The sequence below is a fragment of the Oryctolagus cuniculus genome, chromosome 3 (assembly GCF_964237555.1).
Source record: "Oryctolagus cuniculus chromosome 3, mOryCun1.1, whole genome shotgun sequence".
Lineage (NCBI taxonomy): Eukaryota > Metazoa > Chordata > Mammalia > Lagomorpha > Leporidae > Oryctolagus > Oryctolagus cuniculus.
The window spans coordinates 110,395,613-110,415,971 of NC_091434.1; the positions used below are offsets into that span (position 1 = coordinate 110,395,613).

At 37.9% G+C, this 20,359-nt stretch overlaps 1 protein-coding gene across 15 annotated transcripts in view; it reads left to right on the plus strand.

Annotated features, from left to right (window-relative positions):
• NCKAP5 (NCK associated protein 5) overlaps nucleotides 1-20,359 on the plus strand; it is a 1,120,879-nt gene that overhangs the window by 547,938 nt on the left and 552,582 nt on the right. For all 15 annotated transcript variants that reach the window (XM_051849622.2, XM_051849623.2, XM_051849620.2 and 12 more), the window contains one exon: nucleotides 14,257-14,320. In XM_051849622.2, the coding sequence (XP_051705582.2) occupies nucleotides 14,257-14,320 (64 nt within the window). The remainder of the gene's footprint in view (nucleotides 1-14,256; nucleotides 14,321-20,359) is intronic.

The window sequence follows — 20,359 nt, forward strand, 5'->3', positions numbered from 1 at the left end:
TGTGCCACTTGAACTATTCGTAGTCTTCTCAGACTCTCTTGGAATGACATGTAAGTGAAACATATTCCTTAGATTAAAAGAGCCCAGCTTTTTAGTAAATAGGTTATAATCCTGTAGTTAAAATTTCACATGTTTGGTTTTAACTTTTGACAGCTCTTAACTTTTGTGAGTTGTGACTGCCTTGTTTTTTGTCTAGAGATTCCTTGGTTCTGCTGGTCAGAAGTAAATGCTGCCTTTTTGTGAGAATTTATTGTAGTTTTCTCAGCATACCATTAGATTTTACTAAATTTTGTGTTTCCTTTTTGGGTATAGAAATGAATTATGTACAAACATAGCTGATTTAAAATACATGTATTTTTATTATTTGAGAGTTGGAGACAGAGAGCACATGGGCAAGTGAGGGCTTATATTAGCTGGTTCACTTCCCAAATGCCCACTGTGGTTGAGACTGGGCCCATCTAAAGTCAAAAGTCAGGAACTCAATGTGGGTCTCCCATATGGGTTGCAGGTACCTAAGTACTTGAGCAATCACGTGCTGCCTCTTGGAATGCAAATTGTTAGGGAGCTAGGACTCAGCAACAGATTCTCAGATATGGGGTGTAAGCATCTTAACCAATAAGCCAGGTATTTGCCCTTAAAATTTATTGGAAAGTGTTATGTTGCTAGGGCTTCTATACTAAAGTGCCACAAATAGGGTGATTTAACAATAAAGGAGGATATGTTTTGTCTCACAGTTGTGAAACCCGGAAGTCCATGTTTAGGTGTTGAAAGGTTAGTCTGTGGTAGTAGTGAGAGGAGCCATTCCATGTCACTTGTCCAGTTTGGTGTGCAGTTTTTGGCAGTATTTGTTTTCCCCAGGTTTGTGGAAACCTACATCCAATCTTGCCTTCATCTTCTTGTGCTGTTTCTGTCTCTCTCTGTATATATATATGTGTGTGTGTGTGTGTGAGAGAGAGAGAGAGAGTGTGTGTTTACATGTCTGCTATAGACTCTGCAGTCATTCTGGGCTAGGGCCCACCCTAATGACCTCATTTTAACTTTCCTGTGTAGAGACCCTCATCCCCAAATGAGGTCATATGCTGAGATGCTATGGATTTAGGACTGAAATTTAAGAATTTTGGAAGAGGTGAAATTCAAGCCATGAATCTGAATGAAAATATATGACCTGTTATAGGGAGGAAGAAGGTGCTCTAACTACAGGGTTGAGCGTATCACTCATCATTGTATCTTCTATAGAGCATAGCATAGTGTCTCCAACATAATGGATACCATTATATTTGTGGAATAAATTGATGGCATTTCCAATATACTCTAAAAGTCACTGTTTGAGCTGATCCACCCTTGTGTGTTTGATTCATTCTATAAACAAAGGAAATAAGCTTTAGTGTATAAACTTTGTTGTGTTATAGTCTGCTATGGTTTCTGTCATTTCATCTTCCAGATTCCTTGTGGAACTCAAAAGGCTTTTTCTGAGCCTAGACAGATGGATTTGAGCCTCCTCACAGATATTGTCTTGGGGCCTTTGTCAAAATGGAGACAGAATGAGATTTTAGGGCTGTTGATAATTGAAAGCCATGGAAACTAAATTAGTTGTCACATAAGGGCTATTTTCATGTTTCGGGAGATGGTTGATGTGTGTTTTCTTATTCTTAAGAATTCCCATTCCATATTAAGCTACAATATAGCCTGTGGGTTTTGAATGTTACCCATACTGAGGGAAGAAAATTAGACATTATTGAAACGATTTTGTTGAATAAAGTTTTTCTTAAGTGCCAAACATATACAATCCTGTGTTTCCTTTGTTTTTCAGTGCAACTATGAAAAGAAGCAAGGGTAGTACATTTACATGCAGAGAATTCTGAATTTCTGGGAAAGTGTGGCAAGAAAAGGAACTTGGATTGGGGAACAGACAAAAAAGGAACACATATTCAGAAACCTGAGTTTCTCATAAGTGATACCTGAGTTTAAGAAGTGAAGTGGTTCCTCAAAGTATACATGTTGAGTAAACTTCATTTAAAGTCCTTTGCTGTAACTGACCTTTTTTCAATCAAGGAAGGAGTAAAGTCAAGAGTTGAGACAATAAATTCCTAAGGTTTGGATAGTTTATTTCTAAAATCCTTACTAGGAAAAAAAAGAGTAGTAGAGTTGAGAGATTTCACTCTGACCCAGAATCAAAAAGGAAGTGAAATGATGTTATTTTAATTCAGTTGCTAAATCCAGGCTCTTAGGACTTTATGAAAAACTTGAAGATGACAGCATTTGTTCCAATGAAGGCTAACTATTGCAAGTGGAAATAGAAAGGAGCAAACATGGACATGATTATTCCTTCACTGGTCTATTGACCAGCAAGACTACATGCAAAAGCCACATAAATAACCACAGTAGTAGTTTGTGTGGTTTCATTGAAGATAGATTTGTATGAAGCTCCATGGCATGGAACTGAAACTTGTGATACTGAATATGGGTGGAGGCATGCTGTAATTTTGCCTTGAGTTAATGAGAGACTCATTGCCCTGAGCATGACTGGCCATTCACTGAGGATGTGTTCATGACCTGGACACACAAAGACCATAATGTCCCAGTCCTATAGGGTCATCCAGTCCAATAAGGAAGAGCAATAGGTAAGCAGGCAGTTGTGACATGGCAGGCCACATTAGTGAATCAAATGAAAACATGGGTTCAACTTAAAGCACCGTTCTCAAAGAACAGTTTCAAGAATGAATACATGGGTTAGAGACTGAGAGAGCTCATGGTATGTGGGTGCATATTTTACAAACTACACAAAGCTGAACCAGAACGGGCACGTAGACAAAACACCTTGAGAAAGGCAGGCTGCTAAAATCAGCATATTTGTCTGTTTGCTTTTACTAATTATCTCTGTATTCCAACACACAAAAGTTCTTTTAAAACTCTCTGAAATGTAGGTACAAAGGAGTAGTGAGTGGGGAGCTGGCGAGGGTTGGACGGACATTCTTTAATGAGCATAACAGTGTTAATAAACTGTTAGGAAGTCATTGGAGAGTGTATGTGTGCGTGTCAGCTCTTTTTCTGAGTTTCCTGCTTGCTGGCTATTCTTAGTTACTGTTGCACAGAATTGTGTAAAGGTCAAAAATTCAGAATTCATTCTCAGTTTACTGACTTGGATGCATTGTGAGTGTTGACAGATTGTCTTGCCACATGTAAGTTATTTTTGGTGTGTTAAAGTTTCAGGGCAACTCTAGGGGATATGTTGTGGAAAAAGTATATAAAGAAGTTTTTCTGATGCATGCTGCAGCTCTAAAGCTGTTTCTGAATTCTGCTCTCGACTGGTTATCTGAGGAGATGAGTAATTAAATAATCGCTTTGGAAAGGCTAATTAATTTAGCCATTACTCAGGGACTGCTGCTACTGGTCTTTCCATCTGCCCACATGACAGGCACACCTGGCGCGTGGTATTGTCATGGCCACTTCAGCGGATGACTCCCCAGGATGTCTGTGTGTGTGGAGAGAATGGTCAGTCCTAGGCCTCCTCCAGGGTGCAAACCTGCTCTTCTCGTGCTTCTACCAGGTTGCCACTGGGCTCTTGCTCTTGAGACCTGATGAAATGGGGGAAAGCTGATGATTAATAGAACCCTTTCTCCTAGATTTTGGTGTGTGAGTGTATGCCCTGAGGCATCACTGAGCATAATCATATATCAAATTTCCTCCCAAGCACATGGCAGTACCTTCGTAAAGGAAAATATATGGGGAGAAGCTAACTGAAGCAAAAACCTAGGCCTCAGCATAGCTTTGTATTAGGAATTTGACTATTATTGCTCTTTCACTCTGCCAGCAAATATTAGCACTTGGAATTCAGTGTGTTGATGTAAAGTTTTAGGTGGTACTTCAAAAGCTTCATGGAAAAACGTGTTAGAAAAAAGTGCCCACTAATTACAAAAATGTTTGGCACCAAAATAAACATGGAAAAATAGAATTAAGAGATAAGCTAATGGCTGAGGGTTAAGTCTTCTTAGGCTGTTTGAATCCCACATCAAAGTACTGTTGAGTCCTACCTCTTCTACTTTTGCTCCAGCATCTTGCTAATGCACATCTTTTGGAGGCAGCAGGTAACAACTCAATTACGTTGGTCCCTGACACTAATGTGGGAGACAGGGATGGAATCTCAGGCTCCTGGATTTAGCTTGGCCCATTAATTGCTCTTGCAGGCTTAGGCGGGGAGTGAACAAGCAAATAGAAACACTCATTCTCTCCCCCTCTCTCTGTTATTCCCCACCCTTTGAAATAAAATGAAGCTAAATTTAAAAATTTGATTTTTGTGCAAAACATTGTTGAAATTCATATATGCTTTTTTCATAATACATACTTTCTGTAAACTCGTGTTACTGTATTTTTCATAAAGTCAAGAATGTCCTGATTCCTTGGAGGCTGGGATGATTTCTTATATTGTTTGGACTTGCCTCCCTAGTAGTAGAAGCAGTGATAATAGACAATTGTAGAGACAGACAGATGTTCTAAAAGAGATGGTTTAACAAACCTGTATCCATTGCTGGTTTTACAAATTTGGCGAAACATGAATGATCATATTTAGACTTCTCAACAGTAAGGTGTTAGCCATGCTTTGTAGCCTACATGAGAAGCCTCAGTTTGCTCTTCAAGGTAGATATTACAATATATTCGTATTGTTCAAACTGGACTGAGGGTTATGGGGGGTGCTCTCTGAACATTTTGGAAATCTGTAACATCAAAACTATTTTTATAATAAAATAAAGTAAAAACTAGCTAGTGTTATTCTCTAAGTAGTATACACTGTTTTGTCAGCGTTTACTCCACATGTGACAATGCAGGATTTAGAAGCTACAAAAGGAAGCAAATATGAGAATCTATATGTTATTTTCATTAGGCAGACACTAGAGACACTGAGAAAAGTTTAAAACAGTGCTACTCCTTTTACTGTTTGTTTTGAATTCTGTAATTATATTTATGTTTTGTTAACCTTTAATGGGATTATTGTTTAAATGAAGTGTACTTGACGTCCAAGTTTTAATTTTGATTATGCTAAATATCAACAGCTATAACTCAAAATTACTTGGGCTGTTAGCATCTTGAGTGATTTCTTGCAGCATTCAAAAGGGTTCTGACATACCATCACTGTATATCGTTAGCAATGATTATAAAACCTGTTTTATGGGGTGGTTCTAGGTTTGATTATTTCATGTAAAGTCTTTGAGGGTAGTGCTGGACGTAGGAACTATTCTATAGCGACTCTCACAGCTATTACAGTTATTTAAATGGGAAAGTCGATTGAATCAAAGAAGTGACTTACTGAAATTTCTAATACCAGAGTGACAGATCTTGGATATGAAGTAAATTCCAACAATACTGCATTCAAAAGATCGAAGAATAATAAAACACATAATACAGATTGTTGGTCACTAAAATATTTGTGAGGACATACCTATTCCTCCACATGATTTGTTGCTGCAAAGTATGCAATTGAAAAAAAAAATTCGAAAATAACAGAATATACCTTCCCATTTATAGGAAACTCATTTTCAGTCTTTCAACAAAATTAATATTCAGTTTTTTAATTTATACAAGTTTATTTCATATATACAGATAATTAACATCGTGATACTCTCTACCATATGCTACCTTCAATCCGTGCTCCAGCTCTTCTTCCTCCTCCTTTTCCCATTTCCACTCTTACATTTTACAAAGATATACTTTCAGTTTCCTTAATGAATCATAAAGTTACCCCTGCACTAAGTAAAAGTTCAACAAATAGTATGAAGAAAAAATAACACTGTTCCTCAACAGAAGTGACAAGGGCTGTAAACAATCATCAAACCTCAATGTCCATTTCACTCCAATATATTACATTTTATATACTCTATTAGTTACCCCTGATCAGGGAAAACAAATGATGTCTGTCATTTTGGGATTGGCTTGTTTGACTAAGTATAATGTTTTCCACTCGCATCCATTTTGTTGCAAAAGACAGGATTTTCTTTTGGAGCTGAGTAGTACTCCATAGTGTGTGTGTGTGTGTGTGTGTATCATAGTTTCTTTATCCAGTCATCAGTTGGTGGACATCTGGGTTGATTCCATTTCTTAACTATTGTGACTTGAGCTGCGGTGAGCATGAGGGTACAAATAACTCTTTCATATGCTGATTTCATTTCATTTGGGTAAATTCCCAGGAGTGGGATGGCTGGACTATATGGTAGGTCTATATTCAGATTTATTTTACTTTAAATGATCAGTTTATTTGAAAGGCAGAGTTACAGAGAGAGGGAGAAACAGATCTTTGGTCTGCTGGTTTATTCCTCAAATAACTTCAGTGACCCTGCTGGGCTAGGCCAAAGCCAAAAGCTTCTTCCAGGTCTCCCACATGGCTGCAGGATCCCAAACACTTGGACCATCTTCTGCTGTCAAAGGCATATTAGCAGGGATCTGGATCTGAAGTGGAGCAGCTGGGACACGAACAGATGCCCATATGGGATGCCAGCATTGCAACTGGCAGCTTAGCTCACTACCCCACAATGTTGGCCCTTAACATTGACTTTAAAATCCTGTTTTGAATATGGTGCACAGCTGTTGTACTAATTTGTGGGCATTCTGGCTGGCTATAGCACCAGAACTCTGAATATAGAATTGTTACTGATTTTTATTTCTAGGGTCAAGAATTTATACAAGACCTTCAGTAAACTGATATTTTGATGAATGGATTGAAATTTTCATTATTTGTTGGTTTGCATAATTGGAATTTGCCAGAATATTCTAGAAAAAATTTAATTAGATCCATATATATATTCCATAAGACCTAAGTAAATTTTGAATACTGTACAATACAGGGAATTAACCTGAAAAACTAAAAGCAACACAAACTTAGTTTGGTAGGAGGCATTATTACAAGAGGCCCTCGGGAAGTTCATGGAATATGTGAATTATGAACAAACTATAGATTTCAAACTTTTTAATTCCATTTTCCCTCAATTTTTAAAGAAATCTTATAAAATTTTTACTATACTGGCATTGTTCTCTACAGTAAAAATAACTGATCTTACATTTCTAAAATACCCTGAATTTAAGGAGAAAATGTGAAACATAAATGGGGACATGGAGTTGTTATACTTCATGGGTAAGTAAAGATCATGCCAAATTATCTATCACTTCTAAGGTAACACACAGCATCTACCATACTGACACTGTGCTTGATGTGAGGCACAGTTGTACCTTTAGCTCTGCACCTTTCAGATGTGTTGCATGTACAGTGTAGTCTGGGGCGGTGAGACTTACAATGAATAGAACCACTGTTTCACACTTACTCTGCGTGCCCTTGTTCATCTTCCTCAAGGGCATCTTCTACCATCTGCTTAATGGAGTGTGGGGTGCATGTGGCTCCATTATTTGCCATTCAGAATGGGTCAGGGTCCCAGGCTTCATTCAGAGGGCAAGAGCACTTGGATTTGTCTTGAGGCAGGCTTGCATCCCATGCTTATGCAACAGATGGCTCTGCAGCACTCTCCTGTCTGAGATCTCTACATATCACACACTGAATATGTCCCTTTTTGCAATCTGCTTTCTCCTTGGGGAACATTTTTGTAAAACTTGGAAACCTTATAGGTCTTCCCTCGATTTGGCATTTGCTAACACCATTTAGACTTTGTTAAGGGTACTCTTTGCATGAGTTTAATTTGCAAATGTGTCAGTGGTCTTCTGAAGATGCATGATTCACATAAAAATGGTCATTTGTTACTATTTGTTGGTATAGTCTGTGGCTGTTTCATGGACATAAGAAACTTGAGACTAATTCTGTAGTTGAATAAAGGCTGAATGAGAATAGCTCTATTTAATCTTTCTAGGAGAAAAAATTCTTGCTGCAATTAACTCGCAGACGTAAGTGTGATCTTATTTGTTTTGCTGTGTATATGTTTTGTTTATTTTTATTTTATCTCTATCTGTTAAATTAAGGATCCATAGCTCTTGATGAAATATCCCTGGGCATTTTTTTGTGTAATCATAAAGTCAATACCCTCTTCATAATGAGCTACTGGCTTTGCCACAAACAGAACAAAACAGGGATGCCTTGCAAAAGCACAGTTGTCTTTATCCAGCAGATGCACTAAAGCCCTGAAATAGGAGCAAGGGTGTATGTGAGTGTATTTAATTTGCCTTGGGTAGCTTGCAAGTCAAGTATTCCTTTATTTTTTATACAAAGCTGTTTGTGAGATCCTTGAATTTGCATGAAAAAGATTCTGCTTTCAATTGATTTCACACATATATTGGGACCATAAGGGTTTGAAGATATGGTTTGCCAGGGACTGCTAAACAAGGGCAAAAGAAATTACTGTAAGAAAAAAAAACTTTAATATTTTGACAGAGTTGATAATTTGATCCTAGAAATATTAACATCTGGAAATCCTGATAATTTTATCATAGATGCTTTGACCTTTAACAAACATGTCACTTCCTTAGTTTTGATAAAGGACAACTTTTTTTTTCCAGATAAAAATAAAATACAATTTCTACCTTAAGAAGTCTTTTTCATATCAAGCATAGATTGAATAACAAGGAATTGAAATTGGAGCATAAAGATTTAATAAGATTTATTTATTTTAAGAGATAAGAGAGAGGGAGAAACAGATCTTCCCACTCCTGGTTCACTCATCAAATAGCCACAGCAAACATGGCTGTAGTACAGTTGATCTTTCACTGCCTTTGCTCATCTCGGAGGGGACCATGCAGTATTCTTTGGTAACTTGAGGGGTTCCTGTTCCATGACATATGTTGTGTGTCCCACATAAATGATTTCTAACATTACAGACCAGAGTCCCAAGGGGCAGTTGTATTTTTTTGTGTTCCTGCAGATTCTTCCTTTCATGTCTATAGAATAGCTTGTTTCAAGAGTCCAAACTTCAGCAGTTTCCCTCCTTTGTAGAGGGAAGGAGACTGAGGAGCAGGGATTGGAGATCCTTCCTGTGACTCAGACTACTCTGAAATTGTCCATGTGGATGTCATCTCTTTCTACTTGGCCAGTTGAAACTGACCATATCTGTTCTCTGTTGAAGTACAACTTAGTGTTTGTAGTTTCCATGTATTTTACCATATTTCACTGAATCTTTCTGCCAGGTTGTTGCCTCTTTAGAGTTGACCCTTTGAAACTGGTTCATTGTCTTTTCCTTTCATAAAGAAATGAATGCATAAAAATGCAATGTGTTAGTAATATGTTAGCAATGCACAAAATTTCCTGATTTATTAACATTTTCCTTTTTAAGAGCTCTGTAGTAGCTAAAACCATTAGTTATCAAATTGAATCTAACAAGATTGGACAAGCCACCTATACCATGTGACAATTTGTAATAATTCTTTGAAAGGGTATCTCTTTTAAGCATTCTTAACCCCTTTACTGTATTAGGCTTCCCTTAAAATTTAGTAGAGTGATCACAGTCAGATTAACTCTGTAGAAATGTCTTTCATGTTAAACTGCTCTTGAGAAAAAAGCCATCAGTATGCAAATTAAATCTTAGAGGATTGAGAAATCAGAAATGATGATTCAAGGGGATTTTCTAGGTGATTCACACATTCCTAGTTCTGTATCTTCTAGTTTGCAAAGTGTGGTCCTGGGACCCTGGACATCCCCGAGTCCCTTTGAAGGGATCTATATGATCAAAACTATATTTGTTATAATACTAGATGATATTTGCCCTTTTCATTCATGTTCTTTCATGAATGGAATTTTCTAAAAGGCACATAATGTGTTGTCACAATAGGTGGAAACCAGAAGCTAAATTGAGACTGGTTGCCTGCTATTAAGCCAGACATCAAAGATATTTGCAAAAATCTGATGCAGTGTCACTCTACTTGTGAAATTTATATTTTGAAATGTAAGATTGTTTTGCTGATCAAGTCACTGTTTCTCATAGTGTCCATTTCACTTCAACATGTTTCGTTTTTGGTGCTCAGTTAGTTGTCACCGATCAGGGAGAACATATGATATTTGTCCCTTTGGGACTGCCTTATTTCACTCAGCATGATGTTTTCCAGATTCCTCCTTTTTGTTGCAAATGATCAGCCCTTGTCCTGACTGTTGATGAACAACTTAATATTTTATCCCTTTTAGTATTTTTTTTGTTCTACTTTTAATACTATTGTTTGAACTCTTTAACACACAGTTATCCTTAGGTGTTTAAATTTAACTGAAAAATTATCCCTGTTAAATATAAGAGTGGGAATAAGAGAGGGAAGAGATGTATAGTTTGGGACATGCTCAATCGGACTTGCCCCATACGGTAGAGTTAGAAATGTGCCAGGGGATTCCAATTCAATCCCATCAAGGTGGCTTGTACCAAAGCCATCTCACTAGTGATCAGTTTCAGTTCACAATTGATCATACTTATAGGATTAAGAGTCAAAGGGATCACATAAACAAGACTAGTGTCTGCTAATACTAACTGATAGAATAAAAAAGGGAGAGAATGATCCAACATGGGAAGCGGGATACACAGCAGACTCATAGAATGGCAGATATCCTAAACAGCACTATGGCCTCATAATCAGCCCTTAAGGCATTCGGATCTGGCTGAAGAGTCCATGAGAGTATTTTAGGCATGGAAAGCCAAGACACTCTGGGAAGGAAAAAAAAAAAAAAAACCTACTCAAAAGGCTTCCATAGCCTTGGCAACCCATGACAAGAGCCTAGGGTGATTCCTGATGCCATAAACAAGAGTGTCAATTGTTAAGTCAACAACAGGAGTCACTGTGCACTTACTCCTCATGTAGGATCTCTGTCCTTAATGTGTTGTACAATGTGAATTAATACTATAACTAGTACTCAAATAGTACTTTATACTTTGTGTTTCTGTGTGGGTGCAAATTGTTGAAATATTTACTTAATATAAAATTGTTCTTCTGTATATAAAGATAATTGAAAATGAATCTTGATGTGAATGGAATGGGAGAGGGAGTGGGAGATGGGAGGGTTGTGGGTGGGAGGGAAGTTATGGGGGGGGGAAAGCCACTGTAGTCCAAAAGCTGTACTTTGGAAATTTATATTTATTAAATAAAAGTTAAAAAAAGGGAAAAGAGTATAAAAAGGAGTATAAAATAACAATTAAATGTATAGTATAGTAAATACAAAAAAATGTAAGGTTGTTTTACATCTGTAATTGTGGGTTGTTTTTAATGGATCTATATTTTAAAATGTTACCAATTTTCATTTATTTGTCAAATACCTATAGGTATTAGGAAAGAGGTGGAGGAGTGAGAGAATAAGTTGAATGAGGACTTATGTCCTTCTGTCTTGGAAGAAAACACAGTAGAGACTTTAGAGCCATCAACAATATAAATACCTTCCTGGAAATTTATTATAATTAAAGTAATAAATTGGTAAATATTCCTGTTACCTTCCTATGATTTTCACCATTGAAAAGGACGAAAAAATTAGAAGAACTTCTATTTTGGAAATAATTTTATTCAAAAAAGAAAAAAATAGGAATATAGAGCAAGAACAAAGTTGATGCCTTGGATAGTTTCTTCATTGACACTGTTGTGAATAGATGTTTTTTAAATTTTATTTTCCTATTGCCTGGTGTAATGATATAAACAACATGATTCAAAACAGGCATTGTAGAGGTCCTGGCCTCCCATATTACGATGCCAGTTTAAATCCCAGCTGCTCCACTTATGATCCAATTTTCTGCTAATGTGCCTGGGAAAGCAGTAGAAGATGACTCAAGTACTTGGGCTCCTGCTGTTCACATGGGAATCCTAGGTGGAATTCCTTGTTTTGGCTTTGCCAGTCTTGGCTGTTGCGACCATTTGTGTAGTGAATCAGTAGATGGAAACATGCACTGTGTGTAGCTATCACTCTGCCTTTCAAATAAACACATAAATTTTTTTTCTTAAAAACTGATTGTTGTTGGGGCTGGCGCTGTGGTGCAGTGGGTTAACACCCTGGCCTGAAGTGCCGGCGTCCCATATGGACACCGCTTCAAGTTCCGGCTGCTCCACTTCCGAGCCAGCTCTCCGCTATGGCTTGGGAAAGCAGTAGGAGATGGCCCAAGTCCTTGGGCTCCTGTACCCGCGTGCGAGACCCAGAGAAAGCTCCGGGCTCCTGGCTTCAGATCAGCGCAGCTCCGGTTGTTGCAGCCAATTGGGAAGTGAACCATTGGATGGAAGACCTCCCTCTCTCTTTGCCTCTCCTTTCTCTGTATAACTCTTACTTTCAAATAAATAAATTAACCTTTAAAAAAACCTGATTGTTGTACATTGACTTCTATAACTTTGCTAAATTTACTTTTTGTACAGTTTTTTAAAAATTAAGACTCTGTAAATTAGAAAATTATACTACCTCTGAGTAGACAGTTTCACCTCTTCCATATTTGAAATTCATATTTCTTTGTGTTATCAAACTGGATAGAAATTTTGCCTGTGTGACTATTTTCACTTTATATATGTGGAATAAAAAAGTGTATATACTCCTGCATTTGCTTCTATCAACAGCATGTTTATGAAATTCTGTATGTTTTTGTGCTTAGGTGTAGATTACTGTTCCTCACTGCTTGAGCTTAATCATGTACTGCAATACTTCAAAGGTTACTTACCAGTTTATTACTGAGCATGTGTATTTTTACCTGAAGGCAATACCTGAAGGCTATTGCAAAGCATGTACCCTTGAACCTTATAACACATGGGTCTTAGAAACAGATCATGTAGAATGCATAGTTAGGAAGTTAAAACTGCCATAGGTTTCAGGTTCTGGGGAACCAAAATAAACTTCTAATTTGATTTTACATGAACATTGTGAAGTGCCTTAGTATATGGTTTTTGTGTGTGTGTGTGTGTGTGTGTGTGTGTGAAATGTGTGTTGGCTCTTCTGTGTGTTTCGATTCCATAGTGGAATTGCTTGGTTGTAGGGTATGGAGTATGATTTTCTGCTTTCTTTGAGTTTGGTTTTTTACCAAAGTTGTTCTTTTGGTGCATTTTTAATAGTGTCTAGGGAGAGAATAACTAAATGCATATGTTTAATTTTAATAAAATAGAAAATCAGTTATCTTCGTCTCTTGCAAGTCTTTGTTTATTCTGTTTGCCCTTTATCTGCTTAACAGGACAGGGACATGGACATGCTGCCCTGTGTACCTCAGGGGCCTGTGATTTGCATCTCTGGTTCCTTCCTGTCCCCTTTGTAGGCCTCCTTATATGTGCGTGCACAGGTCCTGCTTTAGGCTCCAGAACTGGACTTTGCTGAGAATCTCTTTGTTCCAGTTTTCTATTTTAAATCCTGTGTTCTTGGTTATTTACTCAGAGAACTGCTGCTACTAGAAAACTGCTCAATCTAAACCTGGTGAAAGCAGGTTCCTATGTAGTGAAGGGCATTTCATAGATCCAAGCAGTGAAAAGAGAAGAAATGCTTGCTCTAACTCAGCTCAAACAAACCTGCTTCCTCTGCCTCTACATAGTGAATCCTGTGCAATCGAAGAGTTAACAGAGGTGGGATACCCAGATACCTTCAGATCTAGATAGTTACAGAAGGGTTTCATGAGAAAGCCTTGCTAAAACTGAAATGCTTGGTAAAACTAACACATTACAAGTAGAGTTCACTTACCCTTGTGTCATTATCTATAAGCTATTCAGAAACTCATTGAAAAGCTGTTGAAAGTGTAGTTACCCATAACTTTACAAAAATGTTAAAATTTAAGGAATATTTAATACATTGTAAATGAGTTCAGAATTATAAGGACTATAAATCAACCTCATTGTTAAAGAATGCTGAAATAATAAAGTCTATATTTTCATACTTCCTAGACCTTGAAAAATAAGTTCATTTAGGCTTTGAAGTAATCTAAAATTCCACCTAACTTACACCTGATTGCTATTACTATTTTAAGAAAAGTGTATACATTTAGCGTTTTAAACATCAGTATTGGCGTGGAGCAACAGATGAAGTAATTAAAAATTTATAAGCAAAGTTGGTACAGAAAGAAGTGACATACTTCATCTGTGGAACACTGATTTATATATGACATATTAGTGAATGTAATTAAAACTTAGCATTTGACATTATAAAGTCCAAAGGAAAAACATCTTCAATGACACTGCATGTAAGCAATGCACTAATCACTTAACCTTTTTTATAGAAAATGTGGTAGAGGACATGAGCCAGAAAGAGCAGAGGAAGGAGTTCCTCTGGAGACCAAAGAGGAATGTTTGATAGCTGTGCTAGTGTGCCCTCTACCCTGGGAATGGTCCAGTAATCATGTGCTTTTGTTTCTCCAGGGAGAAGTTGGCGGTGGCCCAACTGCAGCGGGAAGTTGCCCAAAGAGCAAATGAGGGGGCTATGGTAAGTCCTGGTTGGTCTCTCTCCCTACCCTGAAACCTCTACCCAGAGGTCTCTGAGGTGGAAGTCTTTTTATTGGATTAAGTTTAAGGAAAATGTCTGCTTGCAGCATGTTGAATGATGTTTTCTTAAATGATGTATTTATAATGCAATTTAGGGGATTCTGTTGTTTGTGGAGATAGAGGTTAACTGGAAAATTTTAAGTAACAGTTGAGTAGTTTTGGAGAAATGTTCAAATATTCAAAGGGTTATATATCAGCACATCATCTCTAAAATATTTGAGAGGCTTCACAAAGAAAGGTAGGAGGTTTACTTGAGCTTAGAGATTGGAGGTTCTCACTGTTGGAGTCTGGGCAACTGTATTGGTTCATCCATCAGGGGAAGGCCAGAGATGGTGGAGTGGTGACAATGTGGATGGTCAGGAAGTAGGCTGACACGGGGTGAGTTCTCTTTCTGCATGACCAGCCCTCTTGCAAGAACTGCCTTCCAAGGGCAAGCCCAAGGTGACCTAAAGACCGTCCATATAAGTGCATCTCCCAGATGCCGTAATTACATCGGGTGACCCTTAATCCATCAACTGTTAGAATTAATGCATTGACTGTTTGGTGTTTAAACATGTGCATCATTGTAGGGAGCCAGATCCCATTCAGAGCATAACAAGTTATAAGGATTTATTTTGTGGAGGTCTACTGGATACCTAGGCTTCAGGGTTAGGTCTCAGTTTCTCTAAATGAGGGTCTTAGATGTTTAGATAAGAGCAGTTCAGCATAATTCATCCATTTCAGCTCTTCAAACTTAATAAAACAAATGACTTAAAAGAACATTTGGATGTTTCCTAATTGGCCTTTTATTCTCTTCCATCTCTCCAGTATCTGCACTATATATCTCCCTGTCTTTTACAGCTCGTACCCTTTAGAAAACTGTTGTTTCTTTGTGTTGTGAATTGTACTAAAAATCAATATGGTTGTTTTGGTCCATAGCAACTTCATTTTATAGACTTTCTTGGCCAAAATATCTGTCTGTGTGCCACTATACCATCCAGGATGGCTGTCTGGGGACTTGGGGATTGCATGTGTGTGGATTAACTGCTATTGCTGCCTCTGAGAAGAAAATATACTGGATTTTTTTTTTCTCCCACTTATGACAAAACAATGGCATCTGTGCAGTTTTTCAGTGCAACAATTTTGTTTTTGAAAATATAAATGAAAGCTTTTCAGACCCTGAAGGCTGTTTGTATTTGCTTTCATGAGAGTTAATTGACAATCCATCCACTGAAAACAAAAACTGATGAAATATGCTGGCCTCACATTTCTCTGAGAATAAGGCACAAGCTTCGGTGAGATGCTGACTGTTCAGCGGGGACTGAACGAGTGGGCCTTGAGCATGTTGAAATATGAAGGGGACGTGAACATATTGTTTAGCAAGTGATCTTTTTGAAGAGAGAATCTTGCATGTTTAAATGATATGAAGCCGTTGTTCAAAAGCACACTTTAATAACGAAATGGAAAGAGGTGGACAAAATAAAGATCTAGTCCAATGGTGGATTGAACCTTTTCAGTCCAAACTTGTCACTACACTTGGACATGGTAATGGGCAGGGCCACTATGTAATGTTTCAATCTTTGGTTTAGGGCTAGCTCATGTGCAATCAACTATGTTCCTGACAGTGAGGAAGTGACTTGATTTTTCTAGGTGTCCATTTCCCCATCTTTGAAAGTTGGAATTTTATGTTTCAGTTAGCTTGTTAGGGATTCATGGTACTTAGTATTTGCCCATGTAAAGTTTCTATAATATGCAGACTTACAGGCATTAACTTAGGCAATAACTAAAAGGTATTTAAGCTCATGAGAACAAACCTTGGAAGAATGAACTTTAGTTCTTAATGATATTAAATGTGAGTTAATTAAAATGGTCTTAGATCAATAATTGTCTACTCTGTTACCAAAACAAAATCTCCTTTAAAAACATTACAGAGGTAATTGTTCAGGGTAGAGAAAACCAGAAAACGCAGATAAGCGAAAAGATAGCTTTGCTCTAGTGACTTAGAAAGTTACCAATGTCTTACTAATGGAATTTTAATCATGGTGAAAGAAATCACCTCTTGGTGCTAATTGATTTGACAGATACTTATTGAGCATATACTGTGTTGTCAGCACTGGGTAGGTAGTAGAGGAACCCTTAGGGAAGAAAATGGGAAAATTCTGAAAGCTTGCAGTCTAGTGCCTATGGAGACAGACTTTGAATAAAATTACAGTGTTAGATGAGGAAGGAACTACGAGAAAATAAAAGCCAAGTAGGGCAGATTGGGTGTCCACTGTTTGAAATAGAATGTTAAGTCACAGCAAAGTTAGTCTCTGAGCAAAACTTGCAGAGGATGGAATTTGTCATAGGGATATCTGGGAGGGGTTATTCCAGGAAGGCAGATCAGCAAATGCAAAGGCCTGGCCTGTGACTAAGGAACTGTGTGGGGACATGGCTGGCTAGAGGAGTAATGGTATGATGGGGGAGAGGATGAAACGTGGAAGAGGGAATCAGAAGTGGTGGGGACACACAGTGTCAAGTCATCAGTGTCTCCATGGATCTGTGATTGAGGCTCTGAGTGACAGGAACCATCAGAAGACTTGGAATGAGGCAGTGACATGGTCAGATGAGTAGAATTCCCAATTGTGTTATCCCTCTACTATGTAACTGATCACATCTTGATTCTTTACAGACACCATAATCCCTGATTGTCACTAATTTCCTTTTCTGTTCCCTCATTCTCAATTTTTTTTTTTTGCTTCTTAATGTAGTTCAACTCCTCTGTTTTCTACCTAATTACATGCTTCAGCTTTTCTGCTCCTGAAAATTTCTGAAGTCCTGATTATTTCAGTCTCTGAAAGCTCCTGAAATGAGTCAGTTCTATTAATCCTTTAAATTTAATTCTTACTGTTACAAGTTTTTTTTTTTTTTTAATAGAACTTCTGTCATGTCTGTAACAAAATGGAAATCAGTTCATCACTACCAGATCACCTTAGGTTTTTCAAAGCCTATAGTCTTATATAAAATGCTTATCTACTTGAAAGGAAAAATGAAAGTGAAGAAATTACACTGCAAGTCTATTCTAAAAGCCATTAATTAAATTCAGACTGATAATTTTTTTAAAAGATAATCAGTAAAAATAATCAATCTTCAAAGCAAAGCATACCCTTGTAAAAACTTACTTTCACACAATAAATTTTCTCACATTTCAGATTTTAAAAGCATACCCAAGGCACCATTTTGAGATATTTCTTTTAAAATTGCCAAGTATTTCTTTGAGAGACAGAGCAACCATCTGTTGATTGACTCCCTGATTGTGCTTCTTGGGGCCTGACAAAGATGGGAATTCAATTCAGATTTCCTATATGGGTAGCTGGTATCCAATTACTTGAACAGACACCAATGCCTCCCAGACTTTGCATTAGCAGGAAGCTGGGGTCAATAGCCCGGTATTGGGCCCAAGTAGTCTTATGTGGGACACAGGCATAAAACTGGTAGGTTAAATTCTCCCTCTGATATCTTTCAGTTTTGAATCTACTTTTTATTTTGTAACAGTTTTAGATTTACAGACAATTGCACTTTTGCCTACTCTTGTCCCAGTTTTCCATAATACTGACATCTTAAATTTTAGTGTAATTGTTAAAGTTAAGAGATTAACACTTATGTGTTAGTATGATTTTAAATATTTATTTTTATTTATTTGAAAGGCAGAGCTGCAGAGAGGCAGAGACAGAGGTCTTACATCCTCCAGTTCACTCCCAAAATTGCCACAATGGCTAGTGCTGGGTCAGTCTGAAGCCAGGAGCCTGGAGTTTCTTATAGGTCTCCCACATGGGAACAGGGGCCCAAGGGCTTGGGCCCATCCTCCACTGTTTTCCTAGGCACATTAGCAGGGAGCTGTATCAGAAGCGGAGCAGCTGGGACTTGACTGGTGCCCATAAGGGATGCTGGCACTGCAGGCAGTGGCTTTATCTGCTATGATACAGTGCCAGCCCCAGATGTATTAGTTTTAACTGAACTCCAGACTTGATTAGGATTTCACCAGTTTCTCTACTGATGTCTTTTTTTCATATCTAGGATCCACTACAGGATAGTAATACTGCATATAGAAAGATTTGTTGTCAGTGGAGAACTGAACATCATGTGGAAAAAGAAACATGAGTTTAGAGCTGAGACAGGTCTGGATTAAAAATCTGTGCTTACCCCCTTCCCCCCCCCCCCCCACGTGCTATCCAGTAGCTATAGTTGCTTTGGATACATTATGTTTTTTTTTTTTTTTCTTTTAAGATTTATTTATTTGGAAGGCAGAGTTACAAAGAGGCAGAGGGAGGGAGATCTTCCATCCAGTGGTTACTCCCCAGTGGCTGGAGCTGGGCTGATCAGGAGCCAGGAGCTTCTTCCTTGTCTCCCAGGTGGTTGCAGGGGCCCAAGCATTTGGACCATATTCAACTGCTTTGTCAGGCTATAGCAGAGAGCTGGGTCGGAAGTGGAGAAGGCAGATCTCCAACTGACGCCTGTGTGGGATGTCGGCACTGCAGGTGGCAGCTTTACCTGCTACACCACAGAGCCAGCCCCAGGTTACTGGTTTTGATAATTTCTGATGCTTGCTTTTGTTAACTCAGATCTTTATTTGGAGAATCTTTCATTATATTGGATGTTTTATATATTTTTTGTGTTTTGGGACATCAGTGCTTACCATTGTTGCTCACACTTTGTACCTATGAATCAACGCTTGATTTTAGAAGGTACTATTTAAAACAGTGTAAAAGATGTAGCAGTTAATCTAAAAAGTGTGTGAGATACCTTTGGGGAAATAAATACTAAAGGGTCTAAAGGGAGGCCTAAATTAGAGCATAGAGATGACATATTCTTGGAAAGGAAAATTTAAAAATACTAACATACCTAAAAATGACTTGTGTATTCAATGGAATTTGAACCAGAATCCAAATAGGGCTTTCAAAGCATTTAAAAAGTACAAGAAATATTAATACAAAAATAATGGTTTTAGATTATATAATATAAAGAAAAATAATAAGGGGTGTTATGTCCTATCACACCTGAATACTTACGTTAAAGCAAAAGCAATTAAATCAGTGTGATAGTGGGGAAAAGTTGAGTACACTAGACAGTGCAATAGAGAACCTACAAACAGACACACAAATATATTGGAACATATAATTGAAGTAGAATTAGAGTTTAACAAGGGAAAATTGGATAATATTAAAAGGCTGCTGTGACAGTTTGTATCAAAAATATTACTACACACAAAATAACCAAATGAATTTTGGATGAGTTAGAACAAACTAAAAGGAAAATGTTAAGTTTTAGAAAGTAATGTAGCCTGAGCATGTCCCAAATTATACATTTCTTCCCTCTGCCATTCCCACCACCATGTTCAACAGGGATCACATTTCAGTTAATTGTCAACACTTAAGAACAGTTGGTCATGGTGGAGGGACTGGGAGTCAAAGGGAGCACATAGACAAGTCTAGTACCTGCTAACGCTAACTGATGGAGTAAATAAAGGGGAGAGTGATCCAACATGGGAAGTGAGATACTCAGCAGACTCATAGAATGGCAGATGTCCTAAATAGCACTCTGGCCTCAGAATCAGCCCTAAAGGCATTCGGAGCTGGCTGAAAAGCTCATGAGAGTATTTCAGGCATGGAAAGCCAAGACACTCTGGCAAAAGATCTCTGCGAGTGAGATCCCAGTGGAAAGAACAGGTCATCAAAGAAGGAGGTACCTTTCTCTGAAGGGAGGAGAGAACCTCCACTTTGACTATGACCTTGTCTAAACAAGATAAGAGTCGGAGAACTCAGAGGGCTTCCATAGCCTTGGAAACTCATGACTGGAGCATAGGGAGATTACTGATGCCATAGACAGGAGTGTCAATTGGTAAAGTCAACAACAGGAGTCACTGTGCACTTACTCCTCATGTAGGATCTCTATCCTTAATGTGCTGTACATTGAGATTTAATGCTATAACGAGTACTCAAACAATATATTTCACCTTGTGTTT